This window comes from Leptodactylus fuscus, chromosome 1 (genome assembly GCF_031893055.1).
Source record: "Leptodactylus fuscus isolate aLepFus1 chromosome 1, aLepFus1.hap2, whole genome shotgun sequence".
Classification (NCBI taxonomy): domain Eukaryota; kingdom Metazoa; phylum Chordata; class Amphibia; order Anura; family Leptodactylidae; genus Leptodactylus; species Leptodactylus fuscus.
Window position 1 is genome coordinate 172,598,640 of NC_134265.1, and position 24,636 is coordinate 172,623,275.

At 43.6% G+C, this 24,636-nt stretch overlaps 1 protein-coding gene across 2 annotated transcripts in view; it reads left to right on the forward strand.

Annotated features, from left to right (window-relative positions):
• The first annotated feature begins 407 nt into the window (after nt 1–407).
• The window catches only part of HACD4 (3-hydroxyacyl-CoA dehydratase 4), a 31,334-nt gene continuing 7,105 nt past the window's right edge, over nt 408–24,636 (forward strand). For both annotated transcript variants that reach the window (XM_075280342.1, XM_075280343.1), the window contains exons 1-5: nt 408–624; nt 4,015–4,112; nt 5,636–5,763; nt 6,282–6,394; nt 11,088–11,194. In XM_075280342.1, coding sequence (XP_075136443.1) covers nt 4,016–4,112; nt 5,636–5,763; nt 6,282–6,394; nt 11,088–11,194 — 445 coding nt within the window. In that variant the 5' untranslated portion in view covers nt 408–624; nt 4,015. The remainder of the gene's footprint in view (nt 625–4,014; nt 4,113–5,635; nt 5,764–6,281; nt 6,395–11,087; nt 11,195–24,636) is intronic.

The following is a 24,636-nucleotide window of genomic DNA, read 5'->3' on the forward strand; positions in this document are numbered from 1 at the left end:
CAGCTTAGAAAATTCCCGTGCCATGTAAAAGATATTTGTTCCAATATATCAGTGCTGTTACTATCATAACTTCCATGTATCTGAAGTATTATTACTGCTTTTTATGATTGATTTATATTAAAAATATTTTTATATTTATTATTTATAATATTTTTTATTTATTATATTTTATTTAAAAGTTATTCTTTTAGGTGGAGATGAATGTGTTGCTGGGCTGCATTTACCCACCAGGATCATCTTTGTATTGTAACTCTGAAACGCTTCCTGCTAACAAATGAAGGGTCGGTAACAGTAAACTCAAGTAGATGTGACTAGTACAAAAAGAGGGAAAGGAAAGTAGGAGGGAAGTAGATTGAGCTCCACATTCTTGATAGGCGTCTCTTCCTCCTCCCTGCAATACAGTGTAGATTTGCAGAAACTTGTACATTACTCTTAGCTCTATCCATCATTGAAATCTTGCTTCTGCTTTTCTATTACAAAGTAATGGAGGTGGTGACTCTTACTCCTAGAATGTGAAGTGTAAGGACTCCTAAAGAAGTCACATCTGCATGTGGATTGAGATCTCCGAGAACAGAGCACCTCTGCATAGGAAAATATCAAAAACAGCTTGTCCCCCTATAATAGGTAAGTCTATGGAACTTTCTCCTTGTTGTTGTAGCTAGGGAACTGTAAATGCTCAATGTAAAGTGTCATTTCTAAAGTTTTACATCTATCAATCTGTTCCAAAGAGTTAAGACTTCTACGTAATGTGGTCTAAAGTAACAGATCCTGAAAACAAGAACAAGCTGCTGCTGCTGTCACTGACAGGCCCTGTGCCAAGATAGTTTGTAGAGAAAAACAAGATAACTGTAATAGAGGCAAATACAATGTGAACTGGAAACAATTCATTCATCACTGAATATTATATGTGCTTTATTATTATTGTTTTGTACCTTATACACTCAAATCTATTTAAAGAGGACCTTTCACCATATCCGGGCACAGGCAGTTCTATATACTGCCAGAAAGCTGACAGTGCGCTGAATTCAGCGCACTGTCGGCTTTCCCGATCTGTGCCCGGTGTGAAGAGCTTACGGCCCGGTACCGTAGCTCTTCTATGGTCAGAAGGGCGTTTCTGACCATTAGCCAGAGACGTCCTTCTGCCTCACGGCGCCTATCGCGCTGTGCTGTGGAGCCGGGAGGAACGCCCCCTCCCTCTGCTCACACAGCTTGTCCGTAGACTAGCATTATCAGGAGAGGGAGGGGGCGTTCCTCCCGGCTCCACAGCACAGCGCGATTGGCGCCGCGAGGCAGAAGGACGTCTCTGGCTAATGGTCAGAAACGCCCTTCTGACTGTAAAGCGCTACGGTACCGGGACCGATAGCGCTTTACACTGGGCACGGATCGGGAAAGCCGACAGTGCGCTGAATTCAGCGCACTGTCAGCTTTCTGGCAGTATATAACACTGCCTGTGCCCAGATATGGTGAAAGGTCCTCTTTAAAGGAAGTTGCTGGTAGAAACCGTAAAATAAAAATACTCCTCACCTCTCCCTGATCCTCTGTTTTCAGTGGTATCAGGCCATGTGTTGTATGCAGGTCGCCAGTGATATTCTGTTTGTGCCAGGTGACATCTGAGCAGTGGCGAACTTTTGACATGCCCCCTCCCCCCCGAATGACCCCTCCTACGCATTCCTGCGCACTCTATTATGCCCCATAGTGGCCCCTCCACACAGTATTATCCCCCATAGTGGCCCCTGCACACAGTATTGTACCCCATAGTGGCCCCTGCACACAGTATTATGTCTCACTGTGGACACCCATAAACAATTATTATACTCTGGGGTCTGAAAAGACACCCCAGAGTATAATAATCGGAGACCCAGGGGGAGAAAAACGTAAAAAAAACCTCTGTTACTCACCTGTCTCCCGGCTCCTATGCTGTCAGCCTCCGAAATAGTCCATCTTCAATGACGTCAGGGGGTCGGAAAAGACCCTCAAGTATAATGATAGCAGCAGTAGCGGCTGTCACCAGGCCGCTAATGTCCCGGGCCCTGTGGCAGCTGTCTCTGCTGCTACGGCGGTAGTTACGCCACTGCATCTGAGGATGGGGACTGGCTGAAGTGGTCACCTGGCACAAATGGGATGTCAGTGGTGACTTCAGCTAGGGACCTGTAAATAGAACACCAGATCGATCACCACGAGAAGCAGAAGACTGGGAGACATGCTTTTTGTATTTTATTGGCCCTACCAGTAGAACTATTACATTTTTTAAGAATGAGCTGGACATCCCCTTTAACAGTAATGTATAATCCACCAATTAACAATCTCTTTACCATATAGAAACCCCTAGCAACCCCCATCACCAGAAACCCCTAGATCTAACTCTACTGCTGTTATTTATTTTTTGCAGCAGCAGCAGTAGGGCTAACCAAATTCCTAGGGTACCTAGAGATATTCAGGAATATTATTGTAATTTATATTAAATGTTGTAATACTGTATGTGGGATAACAATCTTTGTTGATGCCAGAAAGAATATGGGAATGAATGAGTTAAAGGGGTTATTCAATGTTTATTAGAACCGCTGAAAAATGAATGAACATAATAAAAAAAAAACTTACTCACCTCTCTCTAGGATCTACTTTCAGCAATGACTACTCCAGTCTTCTGTATGGAGGTCCCCAACTATTGTTATCATTGATATCCCATTTATGTTAGGTGACTGTGGCAGCCAATCACAGGCCTCAGCAGTGACTTCATGACAATTCGCCCTATTAAATATTTTAATAAAGGGGTCAAATAATCACTTTAAATACTTTCATGTTCTGGTGATGCCCAAGTAACTTGATAGCAAGGTGCATGTCACAAAGTGTCATAATACTAGAGCAAATAGAAATAGAAATAGGAATAGAATAGAATAGAATAGAATAGAATAGAATAGGAGTAGAGTAGAATAGAATAGAATAGAATAGAATAGAATAGAATAGAATAGAATAGAATAGAATAGAATAGAATAGAATAGAAATGGGCTGGTGCAGGTTATCATGCAGTTTGCATTGGAGTTTCTGAAGGCCGGATCATGTCATGGCTCTTTATAGGTGTAACCAAGCTGTGCATTGTGTTGCATCATGGAAGAAGTTGAGTGTTGCTCTCCCAAAGTGCAACCTACAAAAGTCAGAAGTTGCCCAGGGCTACCCGTGATGGGAAGGAGCAAACAATTTTAGGGCCCAATCCTGTGTTTAAGTGAGTGGGAAGAGGAGCTCATAAAAGTTGCTTAAGAAAAGAGGTAGCTCGATGCTCTTAGCTCTGTACAGAAGGCTTGGTCATCTTGAGGTGAATACATCTCGCAACCCTTGAGATGTCAGCTGGTTCTCAGAACCGGGTCCCCTTCAGAACTCTATCCAGCAGGAGTCGCACCCTCCCCAGTGCTAGCGGATGTGCAATGTCTGTTGCCAGGCCTGGACAACTACCCGCTGGTTTGACTACTATGTTCTCCAGTTCAGCTACTGTAACACATTGTGTGCTGTGCTGTGAACATCTTCAAGAGCATCACAGCAAACTTCTGGTGTCTAAGGTCTTCTTCCCCTTCCTAGCAAAGAGCTTCAGTAGGTGACCTCCTAGGGGTAGGTGAGACAGGGTGGCTTTGACCAGGCAACCCACACATCAACCACAGGAGACTGCAGCCCTGCTTGCCGTCAGATAAACCCCATATTGCTCAGCCTTCCCACATGTGCACCGGTAACATTTGGTGGTTAGTTAACATTTTACTTGGCATGAGGACTGTGAGGGGAACAAATGTCCAAAGGGCTCAAGCCAATTGTCATACAGCATTTGGGAACTTTTGTTAAGAAGTCATTCCATTTTGTTACAAAATATACATAAAAGACAATAAAAATCATGACACAAAATTGATCACAAGAAACTAAATAAGGTTCATTCATTAATATACAAAGAATAAATTGATTGATAGAATTACTATTAATTAATTACAATTAATAGAAACCTAAGTATAATATTTTCTCTCTTTGCAAGTACAGGATGAAGACTTATCTCTCTCTCTATTACCTTATACAATTCTGTGGCCATTCATGGATTTTCACCAATATGACTGCCAGGCTGCTTTTCTTTGGAAAAGGTATGTAGTAAGGTAATCTTATGACCCACTGCCCAAGAAATTATTTATTGAAATGTTGCTCAGTTTCATAACCTCCAATGTACAGGGTATATATTCTACTGACTATAGTTTTACCAAAATAAATGGTCATATTGACAGAATGTAATATCAGGATTACTGTGAAACACAAGATTGTCAGCATGCATACAATACATCCATATAAGAAAGATAAACTCATAGGGGATATATGTGCATACTTCTAACTCACTAATGTGCTCTATTCACACTCAAAGCTTTAAATTACAGAAATATTATGTCTGAATGTTTTAAGGGGTTTTATATAATTATTATTATCCTTATTATTAATCCAGGGCTGCATAGGATAGAGGGGGAGAAACAGAGATTGTAAATATACAGAGGTTTCCTGTAGCTTTTCTTCAGTCATCTATCCTGTCCTCAGACTGGGGAGCATAGTTTACAGGCAGATCTATATCACATGTTTCCAACAAGGACAGTGACTTACATGACATTTGTATGAGATTCAGGCCCTCTGTTCCTATTTTGACTGCTCCAAGTTCCTCTTTTGCTAGATAAAAGCAGAAATCCTGTGTGTAGCTCCAAAACTGTTTGAAGCTGTGTATACACTTACCACTTATGCACTAAATATCCATATGGTCCATACGGGGTACGGTCTGCCTTCACTCCTGAATGAGGTAGATAGGAGCCGCAGGAGCATGTTGTTTAACATAACCTTCCATAAGCTACGACATCAGAGACCTCACCAATGAGCACTTCATTGGAAGAACACAATGATACTGTAAAATCCATTAAAGGGGTTGGCCACTTTGAAACCAATATTAAGAGACAAATATTATTGTTTGTATAATAAAAAGTTGTACGATTTTCAAATATATTTTCTATATCAATTCCTCACAGTTTTCTAGATCTCTGCTTGCTGTTATTTATTCTTCTTACTGCCAGTGGATAAAAATCCATCCATGGTCATGTGATATACAGTCCATGGTCATGTGATATACAGTCCATGGTCATGTGATGAACACACAGGTGCATGGCTCGTTACCAGGGGTCTGACTACTGTGCTGCGACTATAACGAGCTGTGCACCTGTGTACATCACATGACCATGGACTGTACATCACATGACCACTGAGTCCTTATCTAAAAGATTACGTTGCATGATTGCTATATGTTATTTCCTGTTAGCAATGGCAGTGGTTTTATTGGTGGGAACCCCCTTATTATACGTAGTTCATGGCCTATGTAGGTTCCTTCTGTTTCTTGTGCCTAGATAGCTTGGAATAAATTCATTATATTCTATAGTTCGTTTTTTTTTTTTTCCAGAAGATTTAGCCAACTTTAGTACATTTTACAGTTGCATGTACTGTTTAATATAACATAATGATTTATGTTAATATTCTTCCATTATGCTATTAATCATGTCATGTCTTCCAGCTTGAAGCCATAACCTTAATTCTTAGCAGCTCACTTCTATTCTGAAATAAATCTACAATCTTTTGTGAACAGATTCTTTTGCAGATACATTCTATTCCATTGGACTAGTAATGCAGGTCTGCCAGTTACTCTCTGTCCTAGAGCTGCTACATATTTTACTGGGTGTAGAGCAACAATCGTTTCTCCCAAAATTTTCTCAGGTATATAACATTTTATTACCTTTTCTATTTAATACCATAATACATTGCTACATATCAGCTCCATGCAACCTTCAAATTGTACAGATCTATAACAGGGAAATGATAGACTTCTGTAGGTCCCTACTGTACCTTTGTATATGGAGGTATTTTTTCGGTCTCATGTGTCAGTGACCTAACCATGCTGAGCAGAAAAGACCCTAAGACTCAATGCACAATCTATAACAGCACCCCTGCCTCGACAGCACCCCTGCCTTGACAAGCCATTTATAATACTAGTGTCCATATACTGTATGTGGCAGAGAAGTTCCATGACGCATCAAGACCTGGTAGCAGTTCCTGGCTCCAAGTATTGTTTTTGCCTCCTGTTTTAAAACATGACAATAATATATTTTTTATCCTTTTACATGCTGGTACAATGACCTATAGAAGTTCTCATTTTTCCTAACGATACTATAGTCAGATATTATACTGTGGATTCTCATGTAATTGTGCACATATACCCTACTCTTCCTTTACAGGTAACAGAAAGGCTAGTTATCTTATTTTTGGTGATCACCAGCCAAGAAGAAGTGCAGAGCAAATGTATAGTGTGTCTTCTGTTCTTCCTCTGGAATCTGTGGGATGTTATCAGGTAATAAGATTTATCATCAGAAGACAGAGGACTAATCTCTAAAATGATTTACACTGCCAAAAGTGAGCTCGTAGTTTTCAAAGAATGTTTGCAATAAAACACATTTTGCTCCAAGGTGTTCTACATTCAGAGAGACAGTTCCTGATTTCTAGCTCTGCAGTATGCAGCAAGTTTTTGTGTTCTAGAAAAGCAGTGTCCATACTGTAAGTCATCTGCCAGACTTCTTTAGAGAATTGCTTTAGATTATGTTTTGGCAGTAGCTGTCTAAAAGATCATATAGCCATTTCATGCTGATGTTAAAGTGGACCTTTCATGTCCTTGGGCACATACGGTGTAAAACACCGCTAGAAAGCCGACATTGCACTGAATTTACCGCACTGTCGGCTTTCCCATTATGTGACCCAGGTGAAGAGCTATCGGATAGGTCTTCACTGTCAGAAGGGCGTTCTTGATAATCTAGCTGGGAACGCCCCTCCTGACAGTAGAGTCCATAGCTCTGTACTATCAGAGGGGACGTTCCTTACTGCCCAGCCAGGACGCTGAGTGGTGAGGAAGGCCACCCCAGTACTCCTTCTATAGAGGGGGTGATCCTCACCGCTCAGAGTCATAGCTGGGTGGTAAGGAACGCCCCCTCACAGTATAGCACTACACATAGAACTGTCAGAAGGGGCATTCCCAGCTAGACTGTCAAGAATGCCCTTCTGACAGTAAAGACCTATTGGTAATAGCACCGATAGCTCTTTATCCGGGTCACATAACGGGAAAGCTGACTGTGCACTGAATTTAGTGCATGGTTGGCTTTCTAGCAGTATATAAAACTGCATGTGCCCAAGGACATGAAAGGTCCTCTTTAAAGGGATTCTACCATTAAAACCTCTTTTTTTGTGGATAAGACGTCGGAATAGCCTTTAGAAAGGCTATTTGTCTCTTACCTTTAGATATGATCTCCGCCACGCCGTTCCTTAGAAATACCGTTTTATATCGGTATGCAAATTAGTTCTCTCGCAGTGATAGGGGCGGACCCCAGCACTGAAAATGTGATGGAGGCGTCCCCACTGCTGCTTGAGAACACGATCCTCTATCTTCGGCTGGATCCTCCCCTTCTCTGTCATCTTCCTCCTGCGTCACCTCCAGCAGGAAGACGGCGGCCATTTTTGGGAGGCTGCTCCTGCATTGAACTACAAGAGCAAGAGCGGCTTACTAAAAATGGCCGCCGGCCGGCATGCGCAGTCGACTCTACTAGTGTCTCACTGGCAGAGCCAACTGTGCAGCCATCGGAGGTGACACAAGAGGAAGACGACAGAGAAGGGGAGGATCCAGCCGAAGATAGAGGCGTCGCAGGATCGTGTTCTCGAGTAGCAGTGGGGATGCCCCCATCGCATTTTCAGTGCTGGGGCCCGCCCCCATCGCTGCCAGAGAACTAATTTACATACCAGTAAAAACCGGTATTTCTAAGGAACGGCGTGGCGGAGATCACATCTAAAGGTAAGAGACAAATAGCCTTTCTAAAGGCTATACTGACGTCTTATTTACAAAAAAAGAGGTTTTAATGGTAGAATCCCTTTAATGGAAGACAAAGCAGACTGAGTGAGGAGGTGCTGCTTTATTATGGGGTATTGATTCTATTGCTCGTAGTAACATAGTAGATAAAGTTGGAAGAAAGCACAGGTCTATGAAGTCCAGCCTATAATCCTATAGAGTTGATACAGAGGAAGGAAAAAAAAATACCATGAGGCTGATACCAATTATCCTGTGTCAAGGAAAAAAAAAATCATTCCCAACTCCAAATTCGCCAATCAATATAAAACCCTGGATTAACTTGTCATCTACAAAAATTTAAAACCCATAACCTATAAAATTTTTCCTTTCAAGAAATATATGCAGGCTCCTCTTGAACTTACACAATAAATCCACAATACCCTGTGGCAGTGAGTTCCTTACGCTGGGTTCACACCTGCGTTTGGGGTCTCCGTTCTATGGTTTCCGTCTTCTGCATGCCAGAAGACGGAAACCATAGACCGGGTCTGGCCGTGCGCGGCGGTGAGCGTTTTAGGCTCTCCGCCGCGAAACCGGATTTTTTTATCCGGACACAGAGTACTGCATGTCCGACTCTGAGTCCGGATTATAAAACCCGGTTTCGCGGCGGAGAGCGCAAAACGCTCACCGCTGCGCACGGCCGGACATCTCTCTCACCCATTCAAATGAATGGGTGAGAGAGACTCCTGCAGGTTTCCGTATCCTGCCTGTGTTTTAGGCAGGAAACGGAAACCTAAGTACGGAGTGCCGGGCCGCAGATGTGAACGAGCCCTTAGCCTCACTGCACTTACAGTAAAAAAAACTCTGTCTACGGTATGTTGTATAGAGGATGTCCTCATGTCACTGTCACAGGGCTTTGAGTAAAAAGATCATTGTACAGTCTGTTCATGTGTTTGTGCATTGTGATTCTGACTAACTAAGTTTTTTAATCTTTCTCTGTACTCCAATCCACCATTCCCATAATAATGTTGATTGCTCTCCTCTGTACTCACTTTAGTGACCAACATGAACACAATTCTCTATGTATGGCTCTGCTAGTGATATGGATAGTGGCATAAACATATTCTTGCCATAAGCCTGTATAACACTTTTGATGCATCCCATAATTTTATTTGCCTTTGTAGCAGCTGCCTGGCACTGGTCACTAAAGGTAAACTTACTGTGCATCTAAGCTCCTAAGTCTTTTTCAGTGGCAGTCTTACATTGTATTTTATTATTATTATTATTATTATTATTAATAATAATAATACATTTTATTTATATAGCGCCAACATATTCCGCAGCGCTGTACAATTTGTAGGGTTCAAATACAGACAGAAAGATACATTACAAAGAAAGTCATTTCACACAATGGGACTGAGGGCCCTGCTCGCAAGAGCTTACAATCTATGAGGTAGAGGGGGTGACACAAGAGGTAGCAGGGGCGGCATTGCTTATACAGTGGTCAGACAATTTTGTAATTTTGAAAATTTTGTCATTACACAAACATAAAACTTTATGAGCCGTCACCAGTCGTGTCCTTTAACATGTGGATGGAGCTTGGACATATAGAGTTAGCCTGAAATGGCATCATATCATGTAGGGTAATGTGGGAGCTGGAACAGAGGAGGGTTAAATTTTGGGGATTCTAATGACGGTACAGAAGGGTTTACATTAGGAATTGTGATAGGTCTGTCTGAAAAGATGTGTCTTTAATTTGCACTTGAAGCTGTAGAAATTGGGAGTTAATCTGATTGTCCGGGGTAGAGCATTCCAGAGAAGTGGTGCAACTCGGGAGAAGTCTTGTATACGAGCGTGGGAAGTTATGATAATAGAGGATGTAAGTGTTATGTCATTGAGTGAACAGAGAACACGGGTTGGGCGGTAGACAGAGATGAGGGAGGAAATGTATGGAGGTGCGGCATTATGGAGAGCCTTGTGGATGAGAGTGATAACTTTATATTTTATTCTATAATGAATCGGCAGCCAATGTAACGACTGGCACAGACCAGAGGCATCGCTGTAGCGTGTAGCCTGATAGATGAGCCTGGCCGCTGCATTCAGAATAGATTGTAGAGGGGAGAGTTTAGTGAGGGGAAGACCGATTAGTAAGGAGTTACAGTAGTCAAGACGAGAATGAATCAGAGAGACAATAAGTGTGTTTAGTGTATCTCTGGTAAGGAAAGGGCGTATTCTAGAGATTTTTTTGAGGTGGAGGTGACATGAACGTGCGAGTGATTCAATATGGGGAGTGAAGGAAAGGTCTGTATCAAACATGACCCCGAGGCAGCGGGAATGCTGCCTAGGAGTTATAGTAAGGCCTGAGACTGCAATGGATATATCAGGGACAGATCTATTAGATGGTGGAAACAGTAGTAGTTCAGTCTTAGAGAGATTTAGTTTCAGATAGAGTGAGGACATGATATTTGAGACAGCAGAGAGACAGTCACTGGTGTTCTGTATGAGTGCAGGGGTGATGTCATGGGAAGATGTGTATAATTGGGTGTCAACAGCATAAAGATGGCACCGGAAGCTTACCTTTAGGTACACAATAATACATTTTATTTTGACAACCAAAATGCATAACCTTACTTTTGTCTATATTAACCCCATAACACAGTGTGACATAATACTACATCATGGAGTATTGTGACTTTATGCACCGTGACGTACTATTATTATATTGCTTGGCAGTTTACGTGACTTATAAAATTCAAAGGAGAGAGAAGAGCAAATGCATAGCCAGCTCTACTTGGCTTCTCCTCCTGTCTGCACCTGCCTTCTACTGTAACACGTTACTGAACCCCCATTTTTACATCATCAGACCATTGAGACATTAACTCTTTGGTTAGAAGACCTTAGCTGTTTTAGGCTGGGTTCACACCAGCACCAGTTCAGGGATTCTGTTCCCCTCTCTGTTTTCTCTCCACAGTTTTAGTCCTTTTTAGGCGGAAACCCGGTGGACCCCATTATAGTCTATGGAGTACCCGGGTTTATGTGGGTAACCGCTTTTAAAAGTGGATTAGGTTTCCGTTTGGACCCCGGAATGTAAACCCAAACGCAGGTGTGAACCTAATATTCATTTATTAAAAGATATATACTAATTGCAACCATCTTTATAATTGTACTGAATGGATTTGATTCTATTGTACATTGTTTGTATTGTTCTTTGTTTCAGATACCCATACCTTTTGTTATCTGCAGTAGGAATAGACTACCCATCTCTGACATGGCTCTCTCATACATTATGGATTCTAGTCTACCCTTTGTCACTGCTAGCTGAAGGTACACCACCTACTACGTGATCTCATTTCCTTTACTGCATGTGTAGCACAGCAGGTATTTATACACCACAAATAATTATTCAGTCTGTTATACATAATGATATTTCATGAGATCGCACTGGTTCATATTACATTCATACTTGTATTGCATTACTGTAATAACAGGGCTAACACTACAAAATAAGAAAATTACCTTTAGAAAAAAATTAAAATATGATAAAGAGAAAAATCTCATTGCTGAAAGGATATAGAGCTGCAGACCTAGTAAGGGGTAAAATAGTTTTTGGCTGTGCTGCATTGGCAGTGCCTATGATGAATGGAGGCACAAAGACTCGGTATTCCTCATATCACTTATTACTGTATATAAGCTCTGAAGTTAAAATATGGCATGTGGAGTACACTGCAATTTTTTTTTCTTGTGGATTCTTATATATGTATTGTGACGCACACACACAAAAACCCCAATACATTTCCAAAAAAGTTGTAATACTGTAAAATGTAAAGAAAACGAGATTGCAATGACTTGGAATCTTATATAACAATATTATATTCACATTAATTAACTCATTTAGAAATTGATGGCAGAAACACATCTCAAAAATGTTGGGACAGCGCTATGTCTACCATTGTGTAGCAACCCCTCTACTTTTTACTACAGTCTGCAAATTTGTGGAAAAGGAGGAAACCAATTGCAGGAGCTTTGGAAGCGGAATGTTGCTCCATTCCTATCTAGGATGCCAGCTACTCAACAGTCTTGGGTCTTCTTTGCTAGATTTTTAGTTGTATAATGCAAAGAAGAAGCCATATATCAACACAACACAAATGTTTTCCATAAGTAAAAGGTCTAGACCTCAGACGGGCCGTATGAGTACCCAAACTCTACTTAAGAGCCATCAATTGCTGGTCCAATATGTAGTTTAGCATTGTCTTGCTGAAATGTGTAAAGCCTTTCCTAAACATTACATGGATTGGAACATGCATACCTCCCAACTTTTGAAGAACAGTAAGAGGAACAAAATATGCAGCGCGCTAAGCGTGCTGCTACAAATTTAGCTCTGCCCACTTTTATGTTGACCCCGCCCCCATTCTCATTCATTCTTCATGTACCCTCACACAGTATAATCCTCCTACAGTCACCTGTACATTATATGTCCCCACATTATAATGTCACCTCCAACTGCCCCACAGTATTAAGTCCCTCTCCTGCTTCAGATTAAACTGGTGGAAACTAGAGGGGACATGAAACTGGGGCAGCTGGAGGGGGACATTAAACAGTGGGGGTAGTTAGAGGGGGACAATAAATTAATGGCACATAGAGCAGGAGATTAAACTGGGGGTAACTAGAGGGGGACATTAAATCATAGGGGTAGCTGGAGGGTGACATTAAACTGGGGGCAACTAGAGGAAGACAGGTCCCCCTCCAACTACCTCCACAGTTTAATGCCCCCTCCAGTTGTCCCCAGTTTAAGTGCCCCCCCCTTCATCTATGTCCCCCCTCCATTTCTCCCCCAGTTTTATATCCTCCTTCATCTTACCCATTTCATGTCCACCCCTCCATCTTCCCCCAGTTTCATGTCTACCCCTCTATCTGCCCTCAGTTTCATGTTCCCCCCTCCATCTGCCCCCAGTTTCATGTTCCCCTTCCATCTCTGTCCCTAGGTTACTGAGAGACAGACACACACAGTGTTGGACTGGGGTGTTTAGGGCCCCACCATCAGGACCCCTGCAGACCAGCGATACCGAGACAGAGCGGCTAAAGGTTATTACATGTCGGTAGCCATGCTGCTCACCCGCCATACGATGTGCAACAACACACTACCTAAACCTACTGCTACACACTGTACGGAAAGTGATCAGCATGGCTCCTAGAAGTGTTACCATTACCTGTAGCTACGCTGTTCTAGAAGAGCTGATCTGCAGAGGTCCTGGCTGTTGCATCATCACAGATGTAATATTGATGGCCTATCCTAAGGACAGACAATCAATATTACAAAGATGGATAAACCCTTTAAAGATTTGTCCAGGAATTGGAGCAAACCATGTGCCGGGCGGGAGGTGTAAAATAAAAAATAAACAAAAAGCGCCTTCACCTGACCCCGATACTCCATTGTCTGCCACCAGTGTTCATTTAGTCTCGTGCCGGCCCCTCCTTGATGGGAGTCCTGCACCTCATATGATCGCTGAGACTATTTAGGTACAGAATTTCCAGAAATGAGGCCATGAGACTGAACAGACACAGGCAGAGGATAACGGGGTGCTGGGGACAAAAACACTGTGGAAAAAATAAATTGAGATTCACTGCTATTTTTTTCCACAGTGTTTTTTAGCTGCAGCTCACTGTTGCTCCTAATCCTTAAAGAGGACCTTTCATCACTCGGGGCACAGGCAGTTTTATATACCGCTAGAAAGCCGACAGTGCACTGAATTCAGCGCACTGACGGCTTTCCCATTCTGTGCCCCCAGTGAAGAGCTATTGGTGTCGGTACCGTAGCTCTTCACCGTTAGAAGGGCGTTTCTGAATTCAGCGCACTATCGGCTTTCTAGCTATGTATTAAACCGCATGTGCCCCAGGAGGTGAAAGGTCCTCTTTAACTTCTCAATATACTGTACATCACACTATAAGGATAAGGCCTAACACAGCATCCCGCAGCAAAGAAGTGCTGCGGGAAAACCCCCAGCGGCAACACATCAGTTTTTCCTGCTATGCTTTTTGTAGAAACTCCACAGAGGTTTCCTCTGAGGACTTTCTGCTTCCATTATACCTATAAGGACACTGTAAGTGATTCTGTAGGCATAAGTGACGCTGGCAGACAGTGAGCACCGGTGAGCATTTTGTGCTCTCTGTGGCGTCCGATTAAAAAAAAAAAACTGCTTTGCCGCAGAGAGCACAAATCGCTCACGGGCACTCACGGCCGGACATTATTCAAACTCATTCAAATTAATGGGTTTGAAAAATGCCTGCAGGTTTCCGTCTCCTGTCCAGTTTCGGACAGGAAACAGAAACCTGTATAAACGGAGACCCGGGGTGCAGATGTGAATGAGCCCAGTTGCAACAGTTACCTACACACTCATACATATACATTCATATATACTCGCATATATATACAGTACAGACCAAAAGTTTGGACACACCTTCTCATTCAAAGAGTTTTCTGTATTTTCATGACTATGAAAATTGTAGCTTCACACTGAAGGCATCAAAAATATGAATTAACACGTGTGGAATTATATACTTAACAAAAAGTGTGAAACAACAGAAAATATGCCTTATATTCTAGGTTCTTCAAAGTAGCCATGTCAGGATACGGAGTCGCCGCGGTCTCCTTGCTGCGCGGCATCTCCCTGGGAGATGTGTTAGGAGTTCTATTGGGTGTGCTTAGGTCATTAAGGGTTAATCTTATCCTTGCTTTCAGTCTCCATGCCGTTAGCCATCAGGTGTGTTTTTCTGCTGCTATTTAATCCCCACCCAGGCATGGATCCTTGCCAGCCATTCACTTTGTGTTTCCTGGTTCCCCTGCTCAGTCTGATTCCGTCTGTTTGTATTCGGTCTGTTTCTTGGTTTGTATACCCGGCTTGTATTTTTGACTATCCCTTGTCTTTTGATTTGGTACCTTTTTATATCTCCTTGCTCGACCTCTTGCTCGTCTGACCTCGCCTTCTCTTCTGTGTCTTGCTGGGACTTGTGGTCCTCCCTGGTTCCATGCTGTTTAGCCTTTTGCATTTACACTGTGCTTTCTGTTTAGGTGTGACCCCGTGACTCCAGTCCCTAGGACTTTCAGGGCCTCCTCTCCCCTTATCCTAGCCGCCGGATAGAAGGTTAGGAGCCGTGGTAGGCGCACTTCAATTAGGAAGTGCATTGGTCTGCCTCATCTCAGATATTACAGCATAGTTATAGCTGCAGGGCCTGCGACCCCTTTTGTCATTAGTTGCACAGTGTTGCTTTTCCAGCTGTGTCACTTTGCCTGCCTGACCCTGACTCCAATCCTTACAAGCCACCTTTTGCTTTGATTACTGCTTTGCACACTCTTGGCATTCTCTTGATGAGCTTTAAGAGGTAGTCACCAGAAATGGTCTTCCAACAGTCTTGAAGGAGTTCCCAGAGATGCTTAGCACTTGTTGGCCCTTTTGCCTTCACTCTGCGGTCCAGCTCACCCCAAACCATCTCAATTGGGTTCAGGTCTGGTGACTGTGGAGGCCAGGTCATCTGGCGTAGCACCCCATCACTGTCCTTCTTGGTCAAATGGCCCTTACACAGCTTGGAGGTGTGTTTGGGGTCATTGTCCTGTCGAAAAATTAATGATGGTTCAACAGTCACCAGACCTGAACCCAATTGAGATGGGTGAGCTGGACCGCAGAGTGAAGGCAAAAGGGCCTTTCGCCACCATACAAGGGCCTTTCGCCACCATACAATGTGTCCTGGATAAAGCATCTGCATTCCCCTGTAATTTCCCGGATCGGTGTTCGACCTTAAATTTAAAATTTTGTAAGGTAAGGAACCATCTCGTAACCCGGGCATTTCTCTCTTTAGCCTGAGACATCCATGTGAGAGGGGAGTGGTCAGTAATCAACCGAAACTGTCGGCCTAGCAAATAATATCGTAGGGACTCCAGAGCCCATTTGATGGCCAAACACTCCCTTTCTACAATACTGTAATTTTTCTCTGCGTGAGTGAGCTTTCGACTCAGGTATGTGACTGGATGTTCCTCACCTTCAATCACCTGTGAAAGGACTGCCCCTAACCCTACATCTGAGGCATCAGTCTGTACCACAAACTCTTTGGCATAATTTGGAGTGACCAAGACCAGTTGTATACAAAGGACCGATTTTAACTTTTGGAATGCCCCCTCAGCCCCTTCACTCCATTTGATGAGGCCAGTTCTCCCTCCCTTGGTCAGGTCAGTCAGGGGAGCTGCGATGGAGGCAAAATTGGGTATGAACCTCCTATAGTACCCCACAATTCCCAGGAAAGCCCTCACCTGCTTTTTACTTATGGGACAGGGCCAATTCTGGATAGCCTCTACTTTATTCACCTGGGGTTTGATTACTCCTCTTCCTATTGTGTACCCCAAATACCGGGCTTCCTCAAGGCCCAATGCGCACTTTTTGGGGTTAGCAGTTAATCCGGCTGCCCGAAGCGAATCTAGTACCGCTTGGACCTTCGGCAAGTGGCTCCCCCAATCAGGGCTGAAGATGACAATATCGTCATGGAAGGCTGAAGCATACCTGCGATGTGGCTTGAGGATTTTGTCTATCAACCGTTGAAAGGTGGCGGGAGCACCATGTAATCCGAAAGGCATAGTTACGTACTGGAAGAGACCATCTGGGGTGGCAAATGCAGTTTTCTCTCTAGCACTCTCCGTAAGCGGCACCTGCCAATACCCTTTTGTTAAATCGAGAGTCGAGAAATACCTAGAAGTCCCTAACCTCTCGATCAGCTCGTCTACTCTGGGCATCGGATAGGCATCAAACTTTGAATTTTCATTTAATTTACGGAAATCGTTACAAAATCTGATTGTACCATCGGGTTTGGGAATCAGAACAATAGGATTTGACCACGCACTTTTTGACTCTTCAATGACCCCAAGAGCTAACATATTGGTAACCTCTTTTGTTATGGCCTGTCTACGAGCTTCAGGTACACGGTAGGGCTTCAGACTGATTCGTACCTGTGGCTCGGTAACAATATCATGCTCTATTAGATTAGTATGCCCGGGTATCTCTGAAAATACATCAGTGTTTCTCTGTACTAGTTCCTTTGTCTCTTGTGCCTGTACCTTAGACAGAGTCACCGCTATCTGTACATCAGGACAATGATTATCACTTGCACCTCTGCCTTTAATGGCACTCTCTCTAGGGGTACTTAGGGCCGACAAGGATTCCCTCTCTTTCCAGGGTTTTAACAGATTCACATGGTAGATATGTTCAGGTTTCCTCCTGCCTGGTTGGAAGACCTTGTAGTTTACAGTTCCCACTTTTTCAATTATCTCATATGGACCTTGCCACTTGGCTAGAAATTTACTATCTACGGTGGGCACGAGCACTAACACCCGGTCACCTGGGTTAAAGGATCTGAGCTGAGCCTTTCGGTTATAAACACGGCTTTGTGCCAACTGAGCATGCTCCATGTGCTCCTTTACGATGGGCATTACTGCGGCAATTCGGTTTTGCATTTGGGTTATGTGCTCTATAACGCTACGGTAGGGAGTGGGTTCCTGTTCCCAAGTTTCCCTAGCAATATCTAATAGACCCCTTGGATGTCTTCCATACACTAGCTCGAATGGAGAGAATCCGGTGGAGGACTGGGGTACCTCTCGGATGGCAAACATTAAATATGGCAGCAAACAATCCCAGTCCTTACCATCCTTGCTAACCACCCTTTTCAACATTCCTTTAAGGGTCTTATTAAACCTCTCAACTAGGCCATCGGTCTGGGGGTGGTAGACAGAGGTTCTCAAGTGCTTAATACCCAGGAGCTTACACATTTCCTTTGTAATTTTGGACATAAAGGGGGTACCTTGATCCGTCAGGATCTCTTTAGGAATACCAGTCCAGGAAAACATATAAAACAACTCCTTGGCGATTAGCTTTGCTGAGGTATGTCTGAGGGGCACGGCCTCAGGGTATTGGGTAGCATAATCTAATACTACCAATATGTACTGATGTCCCCTAGCCGATTTCACCAGGGGTCCCACCAAATCCATAGCTATACGCTCAAAGGGCACCTCTATAATTGGGAGGGGTACTAATGGACTCCTGAAGTGGGAGACTGGTGCAGTCAATTGGCACACTGGGCAGGAGCTACAGTAATCTCGTACATGTCTGTCCACCCCCGGCCAAACGTTGTAATATACACTCACCGGCCACTTTATTAGGTACACCATGCTAGTAACGGGTTGGACCCCCTTTTGCCTTCAGAACTGCCTCAATTCTTCGTGGCATAGATTCAACAAGGTGCTGGAAGCATTCCTCAGAGATTTTGGTCCATATTGACATGATGGCATCATACAGTTGCCGCAGATTTGTCGGCTGCACATCCATGATGCGAATCTCCCGTTCCACCACATCCCAAAGATGCTCTATTGGATTGAGATCTGGTGACTGTGGAGGCCATTGGAGTACAGTGAACTCATTGTCATGTTCAAGAAACCAGTCTGAGATGATTCCAGCTTTATGACATGGCGCATTATCCTGCTGAAAGTAGCCATCAGATGTTGGGTACATTGTGGTCATAAAGGGATGGACATGGTCAGCAACAATACTCAGGTAGGCTTTGGCGTTGCAACGATGCTCAATTGGTACCAAGGGGCCCAAAGAGTGCCAAGAAAATATTCCCCACACCATGACACCACCACCACCAGCCTGAACCGTTGATACAAGGCAGGATGGATCCATGCTTTCATGTTGTTGATGCCAAATTCTGACCCTACCTTCCGAATGTCACAGCAGAAATCGAGACTCATCAGACCAGGCAACGTTTTTCCAATCTTCAATTGTCCAATTTCGATGAGCTTGTGCAAATTGTAGCCTCAGTTTCCTGTTCTTAGCTGAAAGGAGTGGCACCCGGTGTGGTCTTCTGCTGCTGTAGCCCATCTTCCTCAAAGTTCGACGTACTGTGCGTTCAGAGATGCTCTTCTGGCTACCTTGGTTGTAATGGGTGGCTATTTGAGTCACTGTTGCCTTTCTATCAGCTCGAACCAGTCTGGCCATTCTCCTCTGACCTCTGGCATCAACAACGCATTTCCGCCCACAGAACTGCCGCTCACTGGATGTTTTTTCTTTTTCGGACCATTCTCTGTAAACCCTAGAGATGGTTGTGCGTGAAAATCCCAGTAGATCAGCAGTTTCTGAAATACTCAGACCAGCCCTTCTGGCACCAACAACCATGCCACGTTCAAAGGCACTCAAATCACCTTTCTTCCCCATACTGACGCTCGGTTTGAACTGCAGGAGATTGTCTTGACCATGTCTACATGCCTAAATGCACTGAGTTGCCGCCATGTGATTGGCTGATTAGAAATTAAGTGTTAACGAGCAGTTGGACAGGTGTACCTAATAAAGTGGCCGGTGAGTGTACGTTCTTTAGTTTTCTCATACCCCAAATGTCCTCCCAGTGCATGCTTATGGGCTAAGTCTAGAACCACTTTTTGGAAGGGTTGGGGTACCAACAATTGCTCAATGACATTATCTCTTATTTTGCTTACCCTATACAGTAAATCCTGGTTCATAGCAAAATAAGGAAATTCTTGATCAGCCCCTGGATATTGGGACTGACCATTTATCACCTTTACATTTTCTCGTGCCCGAGACAAGTGTGGGTCCCTGAGTTGGACAGTACCAAAATTGTCATGGGACACCTCAAGTTGTGGTAGGTCAGACACCTCCTGCTGACCTTCAGTGTCACCAGCTAACACAGTAAGTGGCGAGCTAGTTTCTTCTGGGACAGCGGCTATTGCTGGCCCACCACAGTCCGGGTCAAAAGGTTCAGGATCCATTTTTGGCACCCTTTCACACCCATCCTGCTCTTTATCTTGGTTTTTCCACAGGCTCCAGAACCCAGGAAAATCTCTTCCAAGAATGACACTGTGGAACAGGCTTTGCACTACACCGACCTGGTGACGGACTACCCCACAGGTAGTCTCGATGAGGACTTCGGCTATTGGGTACTTTCTGATGTCACCATGGATGCACAAGACCCCCACCGTACGTCCATTGTATTGGGCAGGGTCCACCAGAGTTGCACGTATCAGGGTCACCACACTACCAGAGTCCATGAGAGCAGACACAGACTGTCCTCCCACAGTTACCACACACATTGGAGGATCCTCATCCGTCGGCAGTTCGGCTAAACAGGCAGGTTGAGAAAACAGCAAGACTTGCCGGACACTGCTACAGTCCATTGGCTCACTGGTCAGAGGGCAACGTGCAGCCACATGTCCCATCTCATGGCACCGCCAGCACCGTAAATGGGATTGGTCGCCATTTTGCGTTTTGAATCTAGGGAACACGGTTCCGGCTGCCTGCTCCCCGGGTATACAACCTTCCAGTCCCATCCTCCTCACACCCCTATTGGTGGGTATGATCCTGCCAGATTTCGGGGAGGTTGGCCGGGAGGGGGTCTGGAGGAGTTCCTCAGTGGCCCGATATCTCTCCACCAGGCAAACCAGCTCCTCTGCCGTCGTGGGCCCTGCTTGGCCAACCCAGCGTTGGATTTTAGGAGGAAGGGAGCGGGTGTACTTGTCCAGCACTACCCGTTCTACCATCTTGGCAGGGGACGCTTCTTCTGGCTGGAGCCACTTTTTCACCAGGTAGACCAAGTCATGCATTTGAGACCTGGGTGGGAGACTTTCAGAAAAAGTCCAGTGATGTACCCTTCCGGCTCGTACATTCATGTTTACTCCAAGTCGGGCTAGGGTTTCTCCCCTCAGCTTGGTATAGTCCCTGGCGTCTGTCTCACACAGATCATAATACGCCTTTTGTGGCTCCCCGGTTAAAAAAGGCGCCACGACATCTGCCCACTGTTCTTTTGGCAGCTTTTCTCGTTCTGCAACCCGCTCAAAAACATGTAAATACGCTTCCACGTCGTCTGTGGATGTCATCTTTTGTAGCGAACTCTGTACAGCAGCTCGAGCAGTGGGTCTCACCTCTTGGGACTCAGCAGAAGACGCTCTCCCCAGCTTTTGAGCAGCCAAGGTCTCACTCAATGCAGTCAACTGCTTCATGAACATCAGATTCATTTCTTGTTGCCATTTTTCAGAGGCCTCCATTGCACGCTGTTGCCGCCTCTCAGCATCCACCTGGGTCTGTCCAAGCAACTTAACCAGGTCTTCCATTGCAGCAGCGTTCATCTTTTGATCTACCACCGCCTTCACCCAGGACATCCTCACCAGAGCCCTCATCCAAGCCCTCACTCACCAGACATATGAGAGGACTCTGGGGGAGATATAGCGTCCTTCCAGGACTTTTCCTGTCACTTTCTTACAATATATATTAGCATACATACATTCATATACCATATATGTGAAATATATACATGAATGTATGAATACTATATATACTCACATATATACATACACTCACACATTATTATAGCATACTGTATATACTCACACATAGCTGTATACAAACATACGGTACTCACAGTATACAAGACACATACTTTAACCCTTAAGTACTATCATGGTGTCTATCATAGTGATATGTGTATAGTAGTGGTGTATGATAGACACCATGATAGTACTTAAGGGTTAAACACATGTACACATATACATAATAAATATTATATTTACCAAAATAAGAAAAAAAAATACACTCACATTTGAAGCAGAAAGTGCAGCATCGCAGCAGACTTGTCTCTGTCCCCACACGATGCGATGTAAGGGATAAGCGATGACTCACTGCTGGGAGGTGGAGGAAGTCTGGCCTGCACAGAGAGCTCTTCATAAGATGCAATAGCTTCTGCCCCGGTGTCCTCAGTCCTCCCGATGTATGCCACTGATAGGCAGCCCCTGTGTGTGTGCCAGGGCCCTGGGAAACTGCCGGCAGCCGGCCATCTTTAATCATTACAGCGCTGCCAGCAGCCTGGGGCCCCGAGGTTACTGATCCTGCCCCGTACCACTATCAGTGCTCAGTTTGTCAATGCAAATGCATTGGACAGGGGCCCGAACCAGCCCGACATCCTGATCGGGCCCCTGGCCAATACATCTGCGGCTCATAGGTCACTGTTCAGTCTCCTCTCCTCTCTCAGAGGGAGGTCATGCGAGTGAGAGGTGGGGGGAGGAGACGCAGCAGAGAGCCAGAAGATCGGGGCAAAGTGACTTTTTAAAGAGAAAACACTCATAAGCAGGACAATCTCTAAGCTGTTTGGGACGGCGGGACAGGACTGCAAATGGGGGAATGTCCCACCAAAATCGGGACTGTTGGGAGGTATGGAACATGTGTTGTTCTACTACCTCTATATACTGCTCACCATTGATACTGCCCATGCAATAAACACTAATGCAACCTTACCCTATCAGAGTTGCAGGCTTTTGTATTTTGTTTTGATAACAAGCTGGATGATCTCTCTCCTCTTGAGTTAACAGGACACGTCTGTGGTTTCAAACTTTGATTCATCTAACCAAAAAAAAAAAAGTTTTTCAATTTGCCTCGGTCCATTTTAAATGGACTTTGCCCCAGAGAAGGCAGCTAAATTTCTAGATTGTGTTGGCATATGGCTACTTCTTTGCATGATACAGTTTTAACTTATTTTATTTTTTATCGTCTTTGTGGATTGCATGGCACACTGATAAGTATTCCTGAGTCCATGTCGTGTTTTGCATTACTGATTCATGCTGGTTTTTAATGCAGTGCTGCTTAAGGACCCATAGATTACGAGTAACCAATAATGAAGTCTGCCTTGTACATTGTGTACATAGATTTCTACAGAGTCTATATCTTTTGATGATATAGATGTACTGTTATCGTGGGTTATACAAAGTTTTTGCAGTTTTACATTGAGGAACAGTTTTTGGAAATTATTACACAATTTATAGATGTAGATTCTCATAGATTGGTGAACTTCTTACCACCTCTGCTTTGGAGAGACTCTACCTCTCATGCATTCTCTTTTTATACAAAGGACTTAGGCCTCATTCACATGTTGACATACATGGTGTTCTGCCTGTGGTTGACAAATTTTTCATTTTCTATATTTTGCTTGTCTCTGGGTCCATGAAAAATGGATGAAAAATACAGATTTCACTGATGTGACAAAAAGAAAGGTTTCCCTTTGCATTGAAATGAATGGGTATGTATGGCATCTGTGAAAACTGCAGACACCATGCATATGTGAAATGCGGACATGTGAAAAAAGTCTTAGTTGGCAATTGAACTTCCAGTTTGTTTGTTTTTCAGTAGCATTACTTTTCCAGGCTTTTGTTAACCCTGTCCAAACTTTCTTTCAACTTCTGATATATGTTCTATTTTTTATTGTGAATAAAATATGGCTATATGAGAGTCCCAAATCATTGCATCTTTGTTTACTTTACAGTGTCCCGTTTTTGGAATTGCAGTTGTACAGTGCATTTGAAAAGCCTTCAGACCCTTTCTCTTTTTTCACATTTTCCTTGAAAAGGAAGCCTTGTTGAGGCTTTGTACAAAAAAAGAAATAAAAAAAGAATCACTCAATTTACTCAATAGTAACTTGAAACCAGAATTTTAGAAATGTTTGCAAATTTAAAAAGGAAAAACAGCAATTTCACATGAACAATATTCATACCCTTTAAAACTTAACACTTAAAATTTAGCTCTAGGGGCCACCCATTTCTATTGATCTTTTTTGAGATGTTTTTACACTTTAATTTGAGTCCAGTCAGTGGAAACAGACAATACTTAGCAGAGCAAAAAACAAGCCATGAGGAGAAAGGAACTGCCTGGAGAGCCCAGAGACAGGATTGTATACAGGCACAGATCTGGAGAAGGGTACAAAAATTCTTGCTGAACTGAAAGTTCTTAACAGAACACTGACTAAATGGAAAAAGTTTGAAACCACCAAGACTTCTTCTACAGCTGGTTGTCCCAGCAAACGAAAGTAATTGGGGAAAAAAAGGGCCTTAGAAAGAGAAGCGATCAAGACCCAATGGTTACTCTGGTTTTACTCCAAATGTACTATGTGCAAATAGGAGAAACTTCTAGAAGTCATTCATCACTGCAGCACTCCACCATTCTGGGCTTTAATGCAGAGTGGCTTCTTCTAAGTAAAAGACACATGTAAATTGGCCTGGAGTTTGCAAAAGAATCAACCAATTTACTCATATTTTCTGAAACAAGATTGAACTTTTTGGCCTCAATTTTAACTGTCATTTCTGGAGGAAACTTGACATTGCTCATTACCTGACCAATGTCATCCTTACAGTAAAGAATAGTGGTAAAAGCATGGTGCTGTGGGGGTGTTTCTTAGCAGCTAGGACAGGGTTGAGCGAACGCTGAATTGAGCAAAGTACTGGGACATTCTTGATGAAAATCTGAACCACAAAGTAAAAAAAAAACAAAAAAAAGTAAATGGTCTGAATACTTTCCAAATGTATTGAATACTGTGTATATAAACTCATTGACAACAGTAAATAACATACCTAGATAGTACTGTTGGATTGCTGCCAAACTAAGCATGCAGTTACGTCTCAGGTAGATATGGAAATAACTACAGGTGGGGTCTGATCAGATGCTGGGTCTTGCTAAAAAAAAAAAAAAAGGGCACGAAAGCGCTTCTCCATTTGCACTATAAAATGACTACTTTGGGTAGTGTACCTCTTAGTGAGAAATTGCTGACTGCTATATCTTTGGACTGAGAGAAGAAGCTTTTATTAGGTGTTCGGAGAAGTGGCTACATGGGGGCACAGACATGGCAAACAGGTTCCAGACAGCCAAAACAGGTGAACATTGTGTCTTCCCTATAAGTACAAAGAG